Source organism: Triticum dicoccoides, chromosome 5A (genome assembly GCF_002162155.2).
Source record: "Triticum dicoccoides isolate Atlit2015 ecotype Zavitan chromosome 5A, WEW_v2.0, whole genome shotgun sequence".
Taxonomy (NCBI): domain Eukaryota; kingdom Viridiplantae; phylum Streptophyta; class Magnoliopsida; order Poales; family Poaceae; genus Triticum; species Triticum dicoccoides.
In genome coordinates, this window is record NC_041388.1 from 144,972,905 (window position 1) to 144,997,282 (window position 24,378).

At 44.6% G+C, this 24,378-nt stretch overlaps 1 protein-coding gene across 12 annotated transcripts in view; it reads left to right on the top strand.

Annotated features, from left to right (window-relative positions):
• Positions 1–23,503: 23,503 nt before the first annotated feature.
• The window catches only part of LOC119300478, a 6,025-nt gene continuing 5,150 nt past the window's right edge, over positions 23,504–24,378 (top strand). For 3 of the 12 annotated variants that reach the window (XR_005146446.1, XR_005146452.1, XR_005146453.1), the window contains exon 1: positions 23,510–24,019. Coding sequence is in view for 1 of the 12 variants with exons in the window: in XM_037577422.1 (XP_037433319.1) it covers positions 23,525–24,019 (495 nt within the window). In the remaining 11 variants the exon portion in view is untranslated. Of the gene's footprint in view, positions 24,020–24,378 lie in introns of all 12 variants that reach the window. The other 9 variants (XR_005146444.1, XR_005146450.1, XR_005146445.1 and 6 more) reach the window with 4 other exon arrangements.

The following is a 24,378-nucleotide window of genomic DNA, read 5'->3' on the forward strand; positions in this document are numbered from 1 at the left end:
CTGTTTGGTCAGGCTATGGAGGTGGTGACGGCGCTGGCCAATGCAGAGATTCCTCAGACTGAGACTGTAGCGACGGGTTCGGTCGAGGCTGTGGATAGGTCTGACTCAGATAGAGCGTCCAAGTGGGCGCGTAAGAAAGAGAAGATGATATGTTATCATTGTGGCGAGAAGGGCCACTTCATTGCTGAGTGTGTGGCGGAGCTCTGTGATACCTGCGGCAAACCAACTCATGCTTCGGGGGAATGCCCAATTTTTTGTGATCAGATGCCGACTATCACTATGTATGGAGTCTATTGCGCTGAGTTGATGTTCTTTGAGTCTCCTAGTGCGAGGGAGATCCCAGAGGAGGTTCAGAACATGACCACTAGGGTTGTGAAAGTTACCAGAGGTGACGTATCTGAGGATCATATTGTGCAGAGGCTCAAGGAATTAGTTCCTGGTGACTTCCAGTGGGAGCTTGTCAGTATTGAGGCCAATATGTTTAAGGTGGATTTTCCTTCTATCGAGGATTGGCAGAGGGTCCTGAGTTTTGGGTTGTGCAGAGTGTCTGGCACAGAGTGCATCCTGGAGTTCCATGAGTGGAAGAGGGTTGATCCACAGGGCAAGTCTCTTATTCAGGTGTGGTTACATTTCTCCGGGGCGCCCTCGAAGCCGATGCAGGATGCGCGTGTCGTTGCTAGCTTGGGAATTTTGGTCGGGAAACCAGAGAGAGTAGATATGGCCTTCACCCGAGCTCACGGAGTGGCCTGATTGCTGGTGAGTATTCTGGACATTGAGTTTGTGCCTCATGTGGTTAAGTGGATGTATAAGGGCCAGATTTTTAACCTTGAGATTGAGTTTGAGGATAATGATCTTTTTGCTGAGGCCATTGATGGGACTGATGTGGATATGCATGAGGGGGATGACAGTTCGGGCGATAAGGAGGCGCCAGAGGATGAGGCTAGACGAGAGGTGTCCAACGGTTCTGTGCCCATTCCTCAGAAGTCTGGGGATGGGGCAGCACCCTCACCTTCTGTTCCTATAAGTTCCCTGAGATTTGGGTCGTTTTAGCCAGCTTCTGCTCCTCTCCGACTCTGGAGTGAGCGGGTGGAGTCTGATGATGTGTTGGAGCGTTCGCTGTCGGCACTGGATTTTGATGATGTTGTGAGTCATGTGCTCGATGCTCCTGTGACGGCCTTGGTCGAGGGAGGGGGGAGGAGTTCGGGCAGGAGGCCCCTCTTTCCCCCTCTCTGTTTGCTGACGCACCTCAGGCGACGGTGCCGATGTTGTTGGCCACACCTAGGGGAGGGGGCTCGAGCCAGGTAGCTTCGGCTCCTTCCTCTCCTCTGGCGGCGATGGAGCCGCCGAGGATGGTGGTGCCTTTGGGAGGGGGCCCAGGGAAGGTGGCTGATACATCTCCGTCGTATCTACTTTTCCAAACACTTTTGCCCTTGTTTTGGACTCTATCTTGTATGATTTGAATGGAACTAACCCGGACTGACGCTGTTTTCAGCAGAATTACCATGGTGTTATTTTATGTGCAGAAAACAAATATTCTCGGAATGACCTGAAACTCCACGGGAGGTCTTAGAAAAAATAATAAAAAATCCTCGCCAAATATGAAGACCAGGGGGCCCATACCCGTTCCACGAGGGTGGGGGGCGCCCCCCCCCTAGGCCCCCCTAGGGCGCGCCCCCCTACCTCGTGGGCCCCCTGTTGACCCTCCGACGCCAACTCCAACTCTATATATTTGCTTTCGGAGAGAGAAAAATCAGAGAGAAGAAATCATCGCGTTTTACGATACGGAGCCGCCGCCAAGCCCTAAAACCTCTCGGGAGGGCTGATCTGGAGTCCGTTCGGGGCTCCGGAGAGGGGGATTCGTCGTCGTTGTCATCATCAACCATCCTCCATCACCAATTTTATGATGCTCACGCCGTGCGTGAGTAATTGCATCGTAGGCTTGCTGGACGGTGATGGGTTGGATGAGATTTATCATGTAATCGAGTTAGTTTTGTTAGGGTTTGATCCCTAGTATCCATTATGTTCTGAGATTGATGTTGCTATGACTTTGCTATGTTTAATGCTTGCCACTAGGGCCCGAGTGCCATGATTTCAGATCTGGACCTATTATGTTTTCATGAATATATGTGAGTTCTAGATCCTATCTTGCAAGTGTATAGTCACCTACTATGTGTTATGATCCGGCAACCCCGAAGTGACAATAATCAGGACCACTCCCGGTGATGACCATAGTTTGAGGAGTTCATGTATTCACTATGTGCTAATGCTTTGTTCCGGTTCTCTATTAAAAGGAGGCCTTAATATCCCTTAGTTTCCAATAGGACCCCGCTGCCACAGGAGGGTAGGACAAAAGATGTCATGCAAGTTCTTTTCCATAAGCACGTATGACTATATACGGAATACATGCCTACATTACATTGATGAACTGGAACTAGTTCTGTGTCACCCTATGTTATGACTGTTACATGATGAACCGCATCCGGCATAATTATCCATCACTGATCCGGTGCCTACGAGTTTTCCATATACTGGTTTACGCTTATTTACTTTCCCGCTGCTACTGTTACAATCACTACAAAATACCAAAAACATTACTTTTGCTGTCTTTACTTTTGTTACCGCTACCACCACTATCATATTACTTTGCTACTAAACACTTTGCTGCAGATACTAAGTTTCCGGGTGTGGTTGAATTGACAACTCAGCTGCTAATACTTGAGAACATTCTTTGGCTCCCCTTGTGTCGAATCAATAAATTTGGGTTGAATAGTCTACCCTCAAAAACTGTTGCGATCCCCTATACTTGTGGGTTATCAAGAACCTTTTTCTGGCGCCATTGCTGGGGAGCATAACTCTATTCTTTGAGTCACTTGGGATTTATATCTGCTGGACACTATGAAGAACTTGAGAGATCCTAAAACCAAGATCTATCCCTCAACTACGAGGGGAGGTAAGGAACTGCCATCTAGCTCAGCACTTGATTCACCTTCTGTTATGAGTAAGTTTGCGACACCTACACCTGCTTCTGCTATTCGTTCTGATATGTCGCATGTTATTGATGATGCCACTTCTGCTATGCATGATACTTATGATGAAACTGCTTCTATGCCTGATACTACTGTGCCCCTTTGTGAATTTCTTAATGAACAAATTGCTAGGGCTAGAGAAAGAGAAATTATTGAATCTGAATACGATGATGATAGTGATGATGAAAACATGCCTGTTCTTCCTAAAGGTTATCTTTTTGGTAGGGATGCTTCCTTAGCTATTTTAGCTTGCAGAGATAGATATGAGCTTAAGAGGTTATTAATTAAATGGAACAAAGAATCACTTAGAGATAAAATGAAACCCGGCCCTGCTTTTGCTACTTCACCTATATGTGTTCCTGATAAGGACTATGAATTCTCTGTTGATCCTGATATAATTACTTTGGTAGAATCTGATCCGTTTTATGGCGATGAATCTGAAATTGTTGTGGCACATCTTACTAAGTTAAATGATATAGCTGCCCTATTCACTAATAATGAGAGATCACGTTACCTCTATTTACTCAAAATATTTCCGTTCTCATTAAAGGGTGATGCTAAGATATGGTTTAATTCTCTGGATCCTGGTTGTGTGCGTAGTCCCCAGGATATGATTTATTACTTCTCTACTAAATATTTCCCTGCTCATAAGAAACAAGCTGCTTTGAAGGAAATATACAACTTCGTGCAAATTAAAGAAAAGAGTCTCCCACAAGCTTGGGGGAGGCTTCTCAAGTTACTTAATGCTTTGCCTGATCATCCTCTTAAGAAACCTGAAATACTTGATATTTTTTATAATGGACTAACTGATGCTTCCAGAGATTACCTGGATAGTTGTGATGGTTCTCTTTTCAGGGAAAGAACACCGGATGAAGCTGAAATTCTATTGAATAATATGTTGACAAATGAAAATAATTGGGCACCTCCTGAGCCAGCTCCTGAGCCAACTCCTGCTCCAATTACTGAGCCTATTCCTAAACCCACTTCAAAGAAGAGAGGTGTTCTATTTCTCAGTCCCAAAGATATGCAAGAGGCAAATAAATCTATGAAAGAAAAAGGTATTAAAGCTGAAGACGTTAAGAATTTGCCTCCTATTGAAGAAATACATGATCTTAATATACCGCCTATTGAAGAAGCATATGATCTTAATTATTTATTTACTGAAGAACCTCCTGATCCCGATATCCCGACACAGGTAGTAAAGGTAAATTCTCTCTATAGATATGATAAAGCTGAAGTCCCTCCTACTAAAATTGCTAGTCAATGCTTGGATGAGTTCGATAACTTTATGTATAAGCAAGATGACTTCAATGCTTATTTTGGTAGACAATTAAAAGAAAATGTTTATATGATTAGACGCTTGGGAGATTATATGGCTGATATTAGAGGTGAACTTAAACTTATTAGCAAACATGCTTCTATGGTTATCACTCAAGTAGAACAAGTACTTAAAGCTCAAAAAGAAGTGCTTGATGAAATGAATAGTAATAAAAATGATTATGCTATTAGAGTGGCTACTAGAACTGATAGAATGACTCAGGAACCTTTGTATCCTGAAGGCCACCCTAAGAGAATCGAGCAAGATTATCAAAGAAATAATATCGATGTTCCTAGTTCTTCTAAAAAGAAGAAGAAGAAAAATGATAGAACTATGCAAACTTCTAGTGAACCTATTGCTGAACCACCTGATAATGCAAATGATATATCTATGTCTAATGCTGAAACACAATCTGGTAATGAACATGAACCTAGTAAAAAAAATAATGATGATGTTCATGATGATGCTCAACCTAGTAATAACAATGATGTAGAAATTGAACCTGCTGTTGATCTTGACAACCCACAATCAAAGAATCAACGTTATGATAAAAGAGACTTTGTTGCTAGGAAACATGGTAAAGAAAGGGAACCTTGGGTTCAGAAACCCATGCCTTTTCCTTTGAAACCATCCAAGAAAAAGGATGACGAGGATTTTGAGCGCTTTGCTGAAATGATTAGGCCTATCTTTTTGCGTATGCGATTAACTGATGTGCTCAAATCAAATCCTTATGCTAAATATATGAAAGATATCATTACTAATAAAAGAAAGATACCGGAAGCTGAAATTTCCACCATGCTTGCTAATTATACTTTTAAGGGTGGAATACCAAAGAAACTTGGAGACCCCGGAGTACCTACTATACCTTGCTCCATTAAAAGAAATTATATTAAAACTGCTTTATGTGATCTTGGAGCCGGTGTTAGTGTTATGTCTCTCTCTTTATATCGTAGACTTGACTTGAATAAGTTGACACCTACTGAAATATCTTTGCAAATGGCTGATAAATCAACTGCTCTACCTGTCGGTATCTGTGAGGATGTGCCTGTTGTGGTTGCAAACGTTACTATTTTAACGGACTTTGATATACTTGATATTCCCGAGGACGATAGTATGTCTATTATTCTTGGAAGACCTTTTCTTAATACTGCAGGGGCTGTTATTGAGTGCAACAAAGGCAATGTCACTTTTCATGTTAATGGTAATGAGCATACGGTACACTTTCCGAGGGAACAACCTCAAGTTTATAGTATCAATTCTATTGGAAAAATTCCATCGATTATATTTGGAGGTTTTGAATTCCCTCTTCCTACTGTCAATAAGAAATATGATATACTTATTATTGGGGATGTGCATATCCCCGTTGAGGTAACTTAGTGTTATTCGAAATTTCTCCGGTTTCATGATTATCAGAATGAGTTTGTTAACAAGACTTGATCAACCTTGTTAGTGGATTCTTTTTGATGAGCATGAGATGGATGAAACTAGAAGCACAAACTTCTGCACCTTCTTTATACTTCTTGTTATTTATATTAAATAAAGTAAAAATAGTATTTTTCTGTCTGTTTCTTGACTTATCCGTGCAATATAAAAATATCCCGAAAATAAAAGTCCTCAGAATGACATGCCAATTTAATATGATTTTTTCGGGAATATTTGAGGATTTACTGTGCAAAAATTACCGCGGGAGGAGCTGCCACCTGGTCACGAGGGTGGTGGGCCCCCCCCCCTATAGGGCGCGCCCCCTGTCTCGTGGGCCCACGGTGGCCCTCCTCCACTTATCCCAGCACCCATCTTCTTCCTCTATCTCACACAAACCCGAAAAACCAACTCAAGCACGAGTTCCAGCCACTTTTGCTGCGATTTTCGATCTCCTTGCTCAAAGCACCTCTCGCAAAACTGCTTGGGGAGATTGTTCCTTGGTATGTGACTCCTCCATTGGTCCAATTAGTTTTTGTTCTTGTGCTTTATTCTTTGCAAATTTGTGCTGCATGGAGGACCATGTTCTTGAGCTTGCGTGTCAAATTTATATGGTTCCAAGTAGTTCTAATTCTTGATATAGGCTCTAGGAACTTGTAGGAGTAGATGCTATCAATATTATTGAGTTTGGTTTACTTTTATTTTGAAGTTACTAAAAATTTCAGATTGTTTCAGAAAAATGATGAGAAGATTATTGAGGGGCTCATCAAGCCAAAGCTCAAAGGAAAAGGCACCTAAGCCTAAGTATAATTTGCCACGCACCGCAGAGATTCGGGCGTGTGAATGGCCTTCTGAAGATTTCTTGAGAGCAGCCGGTATCTATGAAGATTTTCATGAATTGGCTCACAACGCAGGCCTCACCGCTTTCCTCCATGACCAATGCGATCAGTATCTCTTACTCGCAAATACATTTGTGCAAAACTTTTATTTTTATCCTAGGAACTCACCACCTGCGGTGGAATTTCATTTATATGATGAGCCCAAGGAGATGTCACTTTATGATTTCTGTCAGATTCGCTTAGTCCCTTTTGGGGACAAGACAGAAGAACCACATCATGATGATGTGGCTGGGTTTATTGATAATATCACTGTAGGAGAAACCGGGAAGGTTTCTGATGCACGAATCACTAGCATACATTTTCCTGTTTTGCGTTACTTTGCATTATTTGCTAGTCGTTGTTTAATTGGACGCGGAAATTCTGAAAACCTTAGTATCCCTGATTTAATTAGTCTACTCCAGGGTTTATATAGTAATAACACTTTTAGTTTGGGCGGTATTATTGCTAGACGGTTAAATATGAACCGTACTAAGGGCCCCATCTTTGGAGGCATTTATGCCACACGCCTAGCCGCACATTTTAACATACCTATTAGGCATGCTGAGAAGGAAGAAAAAGTGCTACCCCGTGTTTATCTAGATCACAAAAGTATGTTCGCACATGATTTTATTGTTAAGAATAGGGCAGGGGAGCTTAGATATCAATTGTTCTTTAATAAACATCATCCTGAGACTATTACCTTGCCTGCTCCTTCTTTGTTTGATTTGACTGTAGGCACGTACCTTGTTTCGTTGATGGCTATTCACGCCTATCGAAACCCTGCACCAGCTAAGGAGCCAGAACCGGAACCACAATTTGATCCTTCACGACAGTCTAACTATCAGTGGGATCCCGAGATGATTGCCGGCCAGTGGCAATCGGAGCCTTCTTCCTCCTTGTCACAGTACGACCCCAACAACTATTATTATGGATATCCACCAGGCCAGCCGTGGCCATAGACCAACTTAGGCCAAAAGCCTAAGCTTGGGGAGTACGTATTTCTCACCGACATTACATTTATGTTCACACACACTCATTGCTAGATGTCGGTGCTCATACTTTTTCACTGTAATATCCATGCTAGTTCATTTTCTTTTTCCTGCTTTCTTCTTGTTTGCTTGTTAAACCTTAAGAAAAACCAAAAAAATTAGTATTAGTTTATTTTTTTGCTGTAGTAGTAATAATTAAAAAGAAAACCCAAAAATATTTCCTGTTCTTCTTTTTCTTGTTGGGAGCTTTCCCGTGTAAATAGTTTTATTTCTTTTCTTTTCTTTAGGGGTCAGTAGGAGAAGACCATAATTAAATTGTTGAAGTGGCTCTTATATGCATTATTGTTGATTTAACCAGAGCCCATATTGCCTTGTCTTCTCTTGTTTATTGAATGCTCGCAGACTCCAGCTTAGTCCAATGCATGTGCACTCTTATTATTATTCACACCGTTCGGTCGTGCAAGTGAAAGGAAATTATGATGATATATGATGGACTGACTGAGATGAGAAAAGCTGGTATGAACTCGACCTCTTTTGTTTTTGTAAATATGATGAGCTCGTCGTCCTTGATTCAGCTTATTATGAATAAACATGTTTGCAATGACAATTAGAGATCAGAATTGCTTGTGTCATGCTTGATTAGCTATGAGTTATAATGATTTACCTTGTGTGCCAACATGCTATTGAGATGGTTATGATGTGGTATGATGAGGTGGTATCCTCCTTTGAATGATTCAAGTGACTTGACTTGGCACATGTTCACGCATGTAGTTGAAACAAAATCAACATAGCCTTCATGATATTTATGTTCATGGTGGATTATATCCTACTCATGCTTGCATCCAATGTTTATTAATTTTAATGCATGTAAATGGCTGCTGTCGCTCTCTAGTTGGTCGCTTCCCAGTCTTTTGCTAGCATTTACTTGTACTAAGCGGGAATACTGCTTGTGCATCCAATCCCCTAAACCCCAAAGTTATTCCAGATGAGTCCACTATACCTTCCTATATGCGGTATCTACCTGCCATTCCAAGTAAATTTGTATGTGCCAAACTCTAAACCTTCAAATAAATATCTTGTTTTGTATGCTCGAATAGCTCATGTATCAACTAGGGCTGTATGTATCTTCCATGTTAGGCGGGTTATTCTCAAGAGGAGTGGACTCCGCTCCTCATTCACGAGATAAATGTCTGGTCACCGGGATGCCCAGTCCCATGCTTTATGCAAACTATCCATTTAGTTTTATGTTGAGTCATCACCCTCTTATTAAAAAGCACTAGCTGGAGAGCACAGCCGTCATTTGCATTCATCACTGTTAATTTATATTGGGTATGACTATGATTGGATCTCTTTTACCATGAATTACAATGTCTAGTTAGTCCTCGATCTTTAAAGGTGCTCTGCATTTATGTTTTGCGGTCTCAGAAAGGGCTAGCGAGATACCATCTTATTATATCATATTATGATTGTTTTGAGAAAGTGTTGTCATCCGAGATTTATTATTATGACTTGCTAGTTGATTATGCTATTGATATGAGTAATGATGAGACCTGAGAATTATTGCAAATGTGGTTAGTTATGATCTATGCTGAAAACTTGAATGCTGGCTTGACATAGTTACAACAACAAGAGCAAACAGAGTTTGTAAAAGTTTTTCTTTCTTTCTTTCAGTTTGTCAACTGAATTGATTGAGGACAAGCAAGGGTTTAAGCTTGGGGGAGTTGATACGTCTCCGTCGTATCTACTTTTCCAAACACTTTTGCCCTTGTTTTGGACTATCTTGTATGATTTGAATGGAACTAACCCGGACTGACGTTGTTTTCAGTAGAATTACCATGGTGTTGTTTTATGTGCAGAAAACAAATATTCTCGGAATGACCTGAAACTCCACGGGAGGTCTTAGAAAAAATAAAAAAAATCCTCGCCAAATATGAAGACCAGGGGTCCCACACCCTTTCCACGACGGTGGGGGCGCCCCCCCCCCCTAGGGCGCGCCCCCCAACCTCGTGGGCCTCCTGTTGACCCTCCGAAGCCAACTCCAACTCTATATATTTGCTTTTGGAGAGAAAAAATCAGAGAGAAGAAGTCATCGCGTTTTACGATACGGAGCCGCCGCCAAGCCCTAAAACCTCTCGGGAGGGCTGATCTGGAGTCCGTTCGGGGCTCCGGAGAGGGGGATTCATCGCCGTCGTCATCATCAACCATCCTCCATCACCAATTTCATGATGCTCACCGCCGTGCGTGAGTAATTGCATCATAGGCTTGCTGGATGGTGATGGGTTGGGTGAGATTTATCATGTAATCGAGTTAGTTTTGTTAGGGTTTGATCCCTAGTATCCATTATGTTCTGAGATTGATGTTGCTATGACTTTGCTATGCTTAATGCTTGTCACTAGGGCCCGAGTGCCACGATTTCAGATCTGAACCTATTATGGTTTCATGAATATATGTGAGTTCTAGATACTATCTTGCAAGTCTATAGTCACCTACTATGTGTTATGATCCGGCAACCCCAAAGTGACAATAATCGGGACCACTCCCGGTGATGACCATAGTTTGAGGAGTTCATGTATTCACTATGTGCTAATGCTTTGTTCCGGTTCTCTATTAAAAGGAGGCCTTAATATCCCTTAGTTTCCAATAGGACCCCGCTGCCACGGGAGGGTAGGACAAAAGATGTCATGCAAGTTCTTTTCCATAAACACGTATGACTATATACGGAATACATGCCTACATTACATTGATGAGTTGGAGCTAGTTCTGTGTCACCCTATGTTATGACTGTTACATGATGAACCGCATCCGGCATAATTATCCATCACTGATCCGGTGCCTACGAGTTTTCCATATACTGGTTTACGCTTTTTTACTTTCCTGTTGCTACTGTTACAATCACTACAAAATACCAAAAACATTACTTTTCCTGTCTTTACTTTTGTTACCGCTACCACCACTATCATATTACTTTGCTACTAAACACTTTGCTGCAGATACTAAGTTTTCAGGTGTGGTTGAATTGACAACTCAGCTTCTAATACTTGAGAATATTCTTTGGCTCCCCTTGTGTCGAATCAATAAATTTGGGTTGAATACTATACCCTCGAAAACTGTTGCGATCCCCTATACTTGTGGGTTATCAGTGGCCTCGGCTCCCCCTTATCCACTTGCAGCGATGAGGTTGGGGGAGTCCGGGGCAGGTGGCCTCGACTCCCCCTTCTCCACTTGCGGCGATGAGGCTGGGGGGGAGTCCGGGCCAGGTGGCCTCGACTCCTGCCTCTTCTCTGGCGACTAGGGTGGTCGTGCCTCTGGTGTCGCCCACCACGCCCACCAGCCAGAGGACCGGAGGGGCAGGGGAGCACGGACAGGAGGCCCTTTTGCTTCCCGCATCCGGCGCACCGGTGACCCCAGGCCTCGATTTGAGGGAGATGACGACCGCTTCCCGGGAGGAGGTCATTGCTTTTGGAGGGATTCCAAATCCGATTTCTATGGGCCGACGGATGAGTTGTCTTCTCGAGGATCTTCCGGAGGTTGATGACATGCAGGAGTGGTGCGCCATGAGGGCGGCCAAGCTTCGTGGCATTGAGGCCACTACTGGTATGTCGGTCAACATCCCTAATTCCATTTTGCATTTTTCTAATGATGAGATTATTAATAATGCAAATCATTTAGGAGTTTCACTAGGGAGTAATGATAGTGAAATCTCTAACTCTGTTAATGATATGCTGGATTTGGAAGCAGAACGCGCTATTGAAATGATTCATAACTTAGCTGCAGTTAGGCCTATGAATGATTCTAAGATAGATGCTTTGGGGGTCAGGGTACTCGATAATCTCTATGCGGATCTTGCACCATCCCATCCTGAGTCAGAGGAAGAGGATGATATTTTTGTTGACGCAGTAGTTAGGCCCACGAAGCCCGGTTGTGAGGACCGGGTGGAGGATCAACACAAGCCTAAACGTAAGTGGAAGCGGAAGATCTATCGTGCGTCAGCGGTGCGTAGGAGTGCTAGGATCCGTACTACTAAAAAATTTCATGATGAAATATGAAAGGAATCTTTTGGAATAGCAGAGGTCTGAGAGACTTGGCTAAACAAAGGTTTCTTGCAGATGCGTCTATCGAGCATAGGTTGGATTTTATTGCTCTCTCGGAAACTGGTAGAGATAATTTCGCACCCCAGTTTCTTAGTACTTTATTGGGTGGTGTCGATTTTGATTGGCATTGCTTGCCTCCGAGAGGAAGATCGAGTGGGATCTTACTTGGAGTTAGATGCGATTCGCTCGAAGTCCGAAGTGTCATGATGGGAGACTTCGCAGTTAAGTTCCGGGTTAGATCGAATGATGATGGGTTTAATTGGCCTCTAGTGGCGGTTTATGGTGCCGCACAGCCCGAACTTAAACCAGAGTTTTTGGCAAATCTTGTTCGCATTTGCGGTTCCGGGCAGCTTCCAATCCTGGTTGGGGGTGACTTCAACATTATTAGAAGAAGAGAGGAAAAGAACAATGATAATTTCGACGGTAGGTGGTCGTTCATGTTTAATACCATTATTGAAAGCTTGGATCTGCGAGAGATAGAGCTTTCGGGTAGAAATTTTACTTGGGCTAATAATTTGCCAAATCCGACGTTTGAGAAGTTGGATCGAGTCCTTGTGAGCGTCGAATGGGAACAGAAATTTCCTTTGGTTATGGTCCAAGCGCTTTCACGTGGTATTTCCGACCACACGCCTCTGTTCGTGGACTCTGGCGAGGCCACTCACACGGGAAACAAAATTTCCTTTTTGTTTGAAATGGCTTGGTTTGAATGAGAGGGCTTCTTGGATCTGGTAGCCAGGGAATGGGCTAAGGATACAGGAGGAAGGACTGCGATTGAGCGCTGGCAGAATAAGATAAGGCACTTGAGAAGTTTCTTGCGTGGGTGGGCTAAGCATCTTAGTGGGATTTATAAGGCTGAAAAGGAGAGGCTCCTTACACTTATTCAGTCACTGGATCTCATAGCCGAGTCCACAATTCTTCAAGCCACGGAGATTCATGCAAAGCTTGAGGCGGAGATGAGGTTGAAAGAGCTTCTCCGTGAGGAGGAATTGAAATGGGCACTGCGGTCAAAGGTTCACAAAGTCGTCCAGGGGGACGCAAACACTCAATTCTTTCGCATGATCGCTAATGGCAAGCATAGAAAGAAGAGAATCTTTCAGCTTGAACAGGATGAAGGGATGATTTTAGGACAGGAGAACTTAAAGCTTTACATTACCGAATACTGCAAGCAGTTATTTGGGCCTCCGGAGGACAATAGTGTATCCCTGGATGAGTCTCGGATTGAGCATGTTCCTCAACTTGCCGCTAATGAGAATGAGATTTTAACCGCCCCATTTTCGGAGAAGGGGGTGTTTGAAGCTATCTCTCAAATGAAAAATAATGAGGCTCCTGGGCCGGATGGCTTTTCGGCGAAGTTTTATAAAAAGTGCTGGCATATTATTAAGGGGGATTTGTACCGATGTAACCTGATTTATTCTCTGGGAGCTTCAACTATTTCACCTGAATTTTGGAACGATAACCCTACTTCCTAAGAAAACAGAGGCTGTGAGGATTGAGCAGTTCAGGCCGATCTGTCTTCTTAATGTTAGTTTCAAAATTTTCACCAAGGTTGGGACGAATAGGCTCACGCAAATTGCACACTCTATGGTGCAGCACTCCCAAACTGCTTTCATGCCGGACAGAAACATCCTTGAAGGGGTTGTCGTCCTTCATGAAACGCTCCACGAAATCCATTCGAAAAAACTTGATGGAGTGGTTTTCAAGATGGATTTCGAGAAGGTGTACGATAAAGTCAAATGATCGTTCCTTCAACAGGCCTTACGCATGAAAGGTTTCGATGAAGCCTGGCGACGCCAGGTAGAATCTTTCACACAAAAAGGGAGTGTTGGAATTAAAGTGAATGACGACATAGGTCATTATTTCCAGACACATAAGGGCTGCGACAAGGTGACCCAATGTCTCCTATTTTGTTCAACATTGTAGTTGATATGTTGGCAATTTTAATAGGAAGAGCTAAGGAGGCTGGCCAGGTGGGTGGTCTGGTGCCTCGCCTAGTGGATGGAGGTGTTTCTATCCTACAGTACGCCGATGATACGATCATCTTTATGGAGCATAACTTGGCGAAAGCGAGAAATATGCAGCTGTTGTTATGCTTATTTAAACAATTGACCGGGTTAAAGATTAACTTTCATAAAAGCGAATTGTTCTGTTTTGGAAGAGCCAAAGATTAACAAGAGGCTTATATGCAATTGTTTGGATGTGAATTGGGGAGTTTACCTTTTACGTATTTAGGTATACCAATTCATCATCGTAAGCTGACAAACAGAGAATGGAAGTGTATCGAGGATCGATTTGAGAAGAAACTGAGTTGCTGGAAGGGCAAGCTCATGTCATATGGAGGCTGATTAATTCTTATTAATCCGGTTCTCATGAGTATGCCTATGTTTCTCTTATCTTTTTCGAGGTTCCAGTTGGAGTAAGGAAAAGACTGGACTTCTATCGATCTTGTTTCTTCTGGCAGAGTGATGAGCTAAAAATAAAATACAAACTTGCCAAATGGGATATCATTTGTCGACCAAAAGACCAAGGGAGTCTTGGGATTGAAAACCTTGAAGTCAAGAACATATGTCTTCTCAGTAAGTGGCTGTATAAGTTATCTGTTGAGACTGAGGCCACATGGGCGTAGATTCTCCGTAGTAAGTATCTCCAATCCAAAACATTGTCCTAGGTGACAGTGAGGCCGCTGGATTCGCCTTTTTGGAAAGGGCTCATGAGAGTTAAAGCAGCATTTTTCAATAGGACAAAGTTTATTGTCGGAAATGGCTCTAGCATGCGATTCTGGGAGGATACTTGGCTAGGAGAGACACCCCTTGCGCTTCAATACCCGTCTCTTTATAGTATTGTTCAACGACGCGAGGCTTACGTTGCAACAGTACTCCAGTCCGTCCCCCTTAATATTCAATTCAGAAGGACGCTAGTTGGCAATCGTTGGGAAGCATGGATTCATTTAGTGAGTAGACTGATGGAGGTTCAGCTATCTCAACAACCCGATAAGTTGCGCTGGAACCTTATTAGGACTGGGGAGTTCACAGTTAAATCAATGTATCTTGATGTTATCAATTCTAGCTACATTCCTAGTTCCAAATATGTCTGGAAAGTCAAGGTTCCGTTGAAAATCAAAGTGTTTATGTGGTTTGTACATAAACAAGTCATCTTAACTAAAGAAAATCTGGCAAAGCGTAACTGGACAGGACCTACTAGGTGTAGCTTCTGTGATCGGGATGAAACTATCAAACACCTCTTTCTAGATTGCCCGTTGGCTAAGGTTCTATGGCGGACGGTGCACATAGCTTTTAATATTACTCCTCCGAGCTCTGTCAGCTCGTTATTTGGAACATGGCTTAACGGGATAGAGTTCAAAACGACGTGCCACATTCGCGTAGGAGTATGTGCTTGTGGGCTGTGTGGAATTGCAGAAATGATTTCGTCTTTAACCGAACATCAAATATTTATTTTTTGCAGGTTATCTTCCAGGCCACTGCTTTGATTCGTAGGTGGTCGCTACTCACTCCGACGGAGGCCAGGGAGCGTTTGGTTACTGGATCTATCCGGTGAGAGATGATAGCACGGGATATATTCAACCGGTTTGGATGGCGGTCATGTAATAGGATAGGCAATTAGTTTTCCTATCTTTTTTGTGCCAGCGGGTTGTGGCTTTTGTGGCCGTTTTTATTGGCTCTTTGTGAGCTTTCATTTACTTTTTTGAGACTACAAGACCTTGTTGAACTTATTTGTTTTTTATAAAGGTGGGCGTATGCATCGTTCTGATGCAGAGGCCGGGAAGCCCCCCCCCCCTTTCGAAAAAAGGAGAAAGTTGCTATCTTCTTTTAGCTAAAGTTACCATCAAAAAATATCTGGATGGAATTTCTTTGTGCCACATGTATCGCATTTAACAAGGTCCATATATATCGAGCAAGCGAGCGAGCAATCCAAGGACTAGATCGATCGCTCACAAGTTGCTAACCCTCCCTCCCTAGCTACTACAGTCAGTGTAGTGCCCTACTCTTCTCAGGCCGGCCTGCTATAAATACCGGCGCCACTGCCAAAGCCTAGCTACAACCACACACACGAACAGAGCATCCTAGCTCATCAACCACCACCACCATGGCGACAGGTCGGGGCTTGGCTCTAGCGGCTCTTACCCTTCTGTCCTTGATGCTTCTGCTGACCTACTCCTCGTCCGGCCGACGAGCGCATGTTGTATCACGACTGGGTCGCGCGTTGGGGGTCGACTTCAATAGGAACCGGCGGCGATGACATGCGCTTCAAGATATTCGTGGACAACCTCGCGCGCGCTGTAGGGAAAACCCCGTCCTTTGGCGTGGGCATATGTGGAGGGACACATGATCTGACGGTGATACTTGGCTGCGAGCATTCACCTCCTTGATGCGTGCGTCTCTGCCGGTAATTAGTTGATGTTGGGAGGGCTTAGCCTCATGATGTAAAATGAACTCTCTCCTCCATTGTGTAACTTTCGCCCCTGTGACAGATAAAATCAATAGGAACATTCAGGTAGGGGGCTCCCCCCGGAGCCTAGCAACGACGACCACTATGCCGCCTGCCTGAAAGCGGTCTCCATCACCGGCTTCGAGCGTGTGGCCGCCAACGACAAGCGAGCCCTCATCATCACCGTCGCCCGCCAACCCGTGAGTGTCCTCATCGAGGGCTCCGGCGGAGATTTCCAACACTATTCCTCGGAGGCCTGCAGCCCCGACAACCACCACGGGCACACCCACATGAGAGACCACTGGAGACTACATTGTTTCTCATAGCTGCTGGAATTTAGTCTATTTTGGGCAGCCCAATAACTATTTCAGAAATTCCTAATAAATCCTAAAGGCCCACTTAGCCCATTTGTGCAAGGCAAGGGATACTACTAAAGTTTAGTCCCACATTGCTAGTTTAGTGGGAGTTGGACCTCCTTATAAGGGAGGTTCTTTCCCCACTTGTATGAGCATGAGAACAAGAGGGATATCCACGCGCGCTCCTCCTTCGCCGCCCGCCTCGCCGCGCCGCGCCGCGGGTTGCGGGAATGAGCCGAGCCGATATCTAATTTTTTGCCACGCACTACGGGTAAATCATTAGTCATGCTTTATCTAGTATTTCTGTTAATAAAATCATTTGGTAAATTGCTCATATTTCCAACAATCCAAAAACCTTATTATAGGCAATTTACACCAAGTGGTTTTGCTGCTTCCATGAGACCTCCTATGTTTGAGGGTATCCACTATAAGAGGTGGCGCGTGAGAGCAGTCTTATGGTTTCAAACCATGAGTTGCTATGACGCCACTCTTGGCAAACTTGAAGGGGAGCTTCATGCTCAACAGGCACAAGCCTTTCACAAAATGAATACTCTGTTTAAGGCTGCTCTCTTGAGTGTTTTGGTGAGAACATAGTTGATGCTTATGCGTCAATTGATAATGGAAAAGATATGTGGGATGCACTCGAGGCCAAGTTTGGGGTCTCGGATGCTGGCACTGAGCTGTACATCATGGAGCAATTCTATGATTACAGGATGACTGAAGAGCGCTCCGTGGTTGAGCAAGCTCATGAGATACAGTCATTTGCTAGAGAACTTGAGCACTTCAGTTGTGTGCTACCGGACAAGTTTGTTGCCGGAGGTATCATCACTAAGCTTCCTCCTTCGTGGAGGAACTTTGCTACCTTACTGAAGCATAAGAGGCAGGAGTTTTCCGTTCCGGATCTCATTGGCACTCTTGATGTGGAAGAAAAGGCGAGAGCAAAGGACACACGTGCTCGAGGTATCGAGCGAGGATCTAGTGCCAATGTGGTACAGAAGCAAAAGTTTCAGCCCCACAAGTTCAAGAACAAGGGCAAGTTTGATGGTAAAGCAAAGTTTGATGGGAAGAACAAGGCTGTGCAACACACGAACTTCAAGAAGAAGAATGGCAACAAGAAAAGTGCTTGTCATGTGTGTGGGGATCCTGATCATTGGGCTCCTAGTTGCCCTAATCGCTATGACAAGCGTCATCCTAGGAAAGGCGGCAAGACCGCTAATGTTGTCATTGGAGACACTGACATGAAGGATGCTGGGTATGGTATATTTCCCACTATTCTTTCAGTATGTCATTCTCCTGACTAGTTGATTGACACGGGTGCTAATGTGCATGTATGCGGTGATATTTCCATATTTTCGTCTTATTAGACCACGGGGACTTCAACCGTGCTGATGGGCAATGGTTCAAGTGCTTATGCTCGTGGTGTTGGCATGGTCGATCTGAAGTTTACTTCGGGGAAGATCATGCGGCTGAAGAACGTGCATTATGTCCCCTCCGTCAATAAAAATCTTGTTAGCGGATCTCTTCTGTGTAGAGATGGCTACAAGCTTGTCTTTGAGTCAAATAAATTTGTAATATCCAAGTATGGAACCTTTGTTGGTAAAGGCTATGAGTCAGGAGGCCTATTTCATTTATCCTTATCAGACATTTGCAATAAAGTTGTTAATCATATTTGCAACAATAGTGAATCAAATGTGTGGCATTCACGTCTTTGTCATGTTAACTTTGGTTGCATGTCACGACTAGCGAAGTTGAACTTAATCCCTAGTTTCACCACTGTCAAGGGATCTAAGTGTCAAGTGTCTGTGCAAGCTAAGCAACCTCGTAAGTCTCACACGACTGCGGAAATGATAAATCTTGCACCACTAGAGCTCATACATTCAGATCTATGTGAAATGAATGGTGTTTTGACAAAAGGTGGAAAGAAATATTTCATGAAGTTAATTGATGACTCCACTAGATACTGCCATGTGTATCTTCTGAAATCTAAGGATGAGGCTTTGAACTTTTTCAAGATCTATAAAGCTGAAGGGGAAAACCAACTTGATCGAAAAATCAAGAGGCTTAGGTCCGATCGTGGTGGAGAGTATTTTTCCAATGAATTTGATGCTTTTTGTGCGGAACATGGTATAATCCATGAGAGGACGCCTCCCTATTCACCTCAGTCAAATGGGGTGGCCGAAAGAAAGAACCGTACTCTAACAGATTTGGTTAACGCCATGTTAGACACTTCGGGTCTCTCCAAGGCATGGTGGGGGGAGACGATATTGACTGCATGTCATGTCCTAAACCGAGTTCCCACAAAGAACAAAGAGATAACTCCATTCGAGGAATGGGAGAAGAAAAGGTTAAAACTCTCTTATCTACGAACATGGGGTTGTTTGGCGAAAGTCAATGTTCCAATTCCAAAGAAGCGGAAGTTTGGACCAAAGACTGTGGATTGTGTTTTCTTGGGATCTGCTTTTCATAGCATTGGCTATAGATTATTGGTTGTAAAATCTGAGGTACCTGACATACATGTCGGTACGATCATGGAGTCGAATGATGCGACTTTCTTTGAAGATATCTTTCCCATGAAGGATATGGCTACCTCATCTAATCAGGAGATGCCTAGTTCATCGAATCAGGGACCAGTTACAATTACCGAACCTGCCATTTCGATGGAACACTTTGAAAGTCCTGTGGAGGAGAACAATGAAGTTCCTACTAGGAGCAAGAGACAGAGGACTGCAAAGTCCTTTGGTGATGATTTTCTTGTGTATCTCATAGATGACACTCCCAGTTCTATTTCAGAGGCCTATGCATCTGAAGATGCTGACTACTGGAAGGAAGCGGTTCGTAGCGAGATGGATTCCATCTTGGCGAATGAAACCTGAGAGATAACTGATCGTCCTTATGGGTGCAAACCTATAGGATGCAAATGGGTATTCAAGAAGAAGCTTAGGCCTGATGGTACTATTGAAAAGTACAAGGCTCGGCTCGTGGCTAAGGGTTATACCCAAAAGGAAGGTGGAGACTTCTTTGATACTTACTCACCTGTGGCTCGACTGACCACTATTCGAGTTCTACTTTCACTAGCTGCCTCGCATGGTCTTCTCGTTCATCAAATGAATGTTAAGACTGCTTTCCTAAATGGAGAGTTGGACGAGGAAATTTATATGGAACAACCAGATGGGTTTGTACTAGATGGTCAGGAAGGGAAAGTGTGCAAGTTGCTGAAGTCTTTGTACGGACTTAAGCAAGCACCCAAACAGTGGCATGAGAAGTTTGAAAGAACTTTAACAGCTGCAGGCTTTGTTGTGAACGAAGCTGACAAATGTGTGTACTATCGCCATGGTGGGGGCGAGGGAGTTATCCTGTGCTTGTATGTTGATGACATGCTGATTTTTGGAAAAAATCTGAATGTTATTAAGGAGGTCAAGGTTTTCCTATCTCGTTGTTTTGAGATGAAGGATTTAGGAGTGGCTGATGTCATTCTGAACATCAAGTTGTTGAGAGACTATGATGTTGGGATTACATTGCTTCAATCTCACTATGTGGAAAAGATCTTGAGTCGCTTTGGCTATAGTGACTGCAAGCCCTCTCCAACACCATATGATGCGAGTGTGTTACTTGGAAAGAATTGAAGAATTGCTAGAGATCAATTGAAATATTCTCAAATTATTGGCTCATTTATGTACTTAGCAAGTGCTGTAAGACCTGACATCTCTTTTGTTGTTAGCAAACTGAGTCGGTTTGTCTCAAAACCAGGAGATGTGTATTGGAAAGCTCTAGAGAGAGTTTTGCGTTATTTGAAAGGCACTGCAAATTATGGAATTCACTACACCGGGCATCCAAAGGTGCTTGAAGGGTATAGTGACTCAAACTGGATCTCAGATGCTGATGATATAAAGGCCACGAGCAGTTATGTATTCACTCATGGAGGTGGCGCTGTTTCTTGGAAGTCTTGCAAGCAGACCATCTTAACGAGGTCAACAATGGAAGCAGAACTCACAGCACTAAACCCACAATATGAGTTGTTCACAGTGGTAACCTATTCATTATGATCGGAGATCCTGTGAATTAGATGTGGAAGACAAACTGTTGGTCAACTGAGAGGAGAGTATCCTTACTATTCACAATACCACTCCATGAAGATGCAATACTCTCCTAATCTGCATGGCAGGTTGATGTATATCTTAATGTGTTCTAAGTGGCTTATTTAAGCAGAGATGTTAGCCTGCAGAACATCTTTTGAAGAACACACCCATATGAGTCCGATTGTCAAATGTAAAAGGTCACGGAGTATGACGCATAAGCTCCACCCACTGAGAAGACCCGCGGTAGCCACGTATCGGTCAAGGCTTTATGTGAAGATAGATTCACAAAAAACTTGCACTTCAAGGCCCAGTCCACTGTTCAAGTTGCTTACTAGTGTAGCATAGAGTTCTAGGTGGAAGTTCAACTTAACAGTCTCCACTACAGTACCGGTATATAAAACAGTGTTTTGGAACCAAAGGCAAATTTCTGTGTGCCTCTGGGATCTGGTGGGGGATTGCTGAAATTTAGTCTATTTTGGGCAGCCCAATAACTATTTCAGAAATTCCTAATAAATTCTAGAGGCCCACTTAGCCCATTTGTGCAAGGCAAGGGATACTACTAAAGTTTAGTCCCACATTGCTAGTTTAGTGGGAGTTGGACCTCCTTATAAGGGAGGTTCTTTCCCCACTTGTACGAACATGAGAACAAGAGGGATATCCACGCGCGCTCCTCCTCCGCCGCCCACCACGCCACGCCACAACATGCCGCGGGTTGCGGGAATGAGCCGAGCCGATATCTAAATTTTTGCCACGCACTACGGGTATATGAAAGGTCACACGGAAGCTGAAAAGATTTTTGTGAAAGTGGAGTTCGAATGCGAACGGTGCAGCCCTTCGGCTGCTGGCTGTTCGCTTCGCCTCCGTCTCTTCGTTTCACCTTCCGTCACTGCCCTCTCGCCTCCTTCTCTTGCGCCTATAAAAGGGAGGTCGCTCCTCCCAGAGAGACGCACCAGAACTTCTCCTTCCTCTCGCCATCGGTTCTATCTCTGAGCTGCTGCTATCTTCCTCATCCCGGCTTGCGGCGTGCACCGCACGTCGGGACAGTAGGCCTCCGAAACCGCACCTCTTTGAGTCATGTACGGGAGAAGGGTGATAAGGTTTTTGGGGAGCACTCTGCGCGACTACTGACTGACTCCTTCGACACGGACGCCCCGGACTCCGTCGACTACTTCCCCGACGACGACTTCTTCCCCGACGTCGACAACCTCCTCAGCGACATGGCTGGCGAGGACACCGACCGCAAGTCCAGTGCTACTGCTGCTGCTGTCCCGTACGTGTTCTTCTTTATGTTAGATGTCCTGCCACAATTTCTCGTACTAGTACTTGCTCTACATATGTTAGGTTCTACTTCATATATGCAACTAGTTCTACTGTCTGCTATAGATATGCTAGGCTACGGTTCATATATGCAGAAGCTATTTACCTTCTTTCTCTCAGAAAGCATGACTTGTTTTATCTCTATTATATTAGTCATGTTTTATCTAGTATTTCTGTTAATAAAATCATTTGGTAAATTGCTCATATTTCCAACAATAGCTACTACTCCAAGTCAATCTGTGGACACACCAGACACACATCTTATATAGCCTCACGCATGCACAGCCGAGCAACAAGCTAGACCTAATATCACTACTCGGTCAGCACCCACACGCACGAACTAACCACTAAGTACATGCAGGGCACCGGTGTGAGCCACTCTCTCAACCGCCACACTTGACCCAGCCATGCATGTAGCTAACAACCATTTAACAACATGCATGCAAGATCATGGCTAACAATTTTCCTTCCACTCTTGACACGGCTCGTTGTCTGTCGTCGTCTTGAACGCCTCCGTCCAACGTCGCCGCATGCTTCTACGCACGACTACGTCACCGCGCCGCGGACACTCTGCGTCACGCGTCTCCACGGTCGTGAACCACCACAGACCAGAACCGACCATGGAAGTATCTGTCAAATTTCTGCAGAGATATCTGGATGAGTTGATTGGTGTCACGCTGAATACTGATGTTGATCCGATAAAGGACAAAACCATTATTTCATATGACCGGTCACCTGCACCAGTGCTAGCTCCACGTTAAAACATTTCTCCGGTATGGATGCCGCCAGTGCATGGTTGGATGAAATTAAATACTGATGGCTCTTATGTTTCGAATAATAGTGCAGGCGCTGGAATGATACTACGTAATAATATGGGGACGGTCTTATTCTTAGCTTGCATAGATGCTCTAGAAGCGGAGACGCGGAGTTGCGCGCGTGCATAGAAGGTCTATCATTAGCCATTCAGAGGACTGAAATTCCCATTGTCATCGAGGTGGACTCGGAAGTGACTGTGTCCATGATTTCATGTGATGCAGTGGACCGGTCGGTTTATGCCTCCTTGGTAAATGAAATTAGATTTTTATTGCGCCTTAGACAAACTTGTATTACTCATATTTCTCGCTCTCAAAATAAGGCAAGTAATAGTCTGGCTAGTTTTGCTAGAGTACACTAGTGCAGAACCGAGATGTATCACCGATTCGTAAGGACCTTTAGTGCCGGTTCTGCAACCGGCACTAAAGGAAGGGGATTAAAGGTCCCCCTCTCTTTAGTACCGGTTCTGCACGAACCGCCGCTAAAGGGCCACCACGTGGCATGAACCAGCGCCAGGGGCGGGAAGACCTCAACCGGTACTAAAATGTTTGAGGGTTTTGGTTTTATGATTTTTTTCCTTTAATTTTGTGTTTTCATTTTTTTTTTTTCGTTTGCTATTATTTTATGATACTACATATTGTACACGTTGCTTTTACTCTTCGCCTCTATAAGGGCACGCACGACACAATTTTTTGAATGTAGCCCACGGGCCCGAACCGGATGGATTGAAAAGAAAAGAAAAAGCAATTTCACACCAACTCGCCCACCCACCTCCCGAGTCCCCAATCCCATCCACCCATGCCTCGCCGCCGCTCCATGCCCCTCCGCCTTGCGCCGCCCACGGCCACCCCAGTCCCCCACCGCGGCGCCATCCTCGTCCCCCACCGCGGCGCCACTCCTCTACACCGACGCGCCGCCGCCCCTCTCCCCAGATGCGCCGCCGCGCCGCCCCTCTCCCCCGACGCGTCGCCCCTCTCCCCGAGCTCGCCGGCCATCCCCTCCCCCCCACTCTTTCCGAAAAGAGGCAGCCTCCCGAGCTCTGCCATGCGCGGCTGCGCCTGCTCCACTGTCCAGGTGACACCGGTCGACGCCCCAACCGCGTGCCGCGGTATACTGCTGCTCCTTCCCATGAGCCACCTCGCCTTCTCCTCCGTGGATAAGTTCGCCGACGAGCGAGGACTCCGGATCCCGGCCGACGCCAACCTGCTGGCGTGCCACCCCCGCCCCAGCCATCTCCTCCACCACGGTGCACCGCTGCCTATTCTGGCCATGGGCAAGCACAAGCGCCACCCTGTACGGCCCCTCCCCTCTCCGGATCGAGCATCTCCACTTGCATTCATTTGAGCTTTGCACTGATGAAACCTGAATTGTTGAACTGTTCATCCACATGTGACGCCTATATTATTTGAACCAATGAACTGCTACCTATGATCACGAGTTCTTGAACTGTTCATGCAGACTTGGTAGCGGGTATTCAGCACTGAAAATGCACCTATGAAGCCAAAAAAGTGTCCTGAATTTGTGAAAAAAAAACCTCAGTAATGAACCTGCACTGAAAATGCTCATGAAACGAGAGACATGCACTTTGGATGTGTGTTTGGTGACTCCTCTCCCTTTCACTCTTCATGTAATGCATTCAGGACATTAGAGAT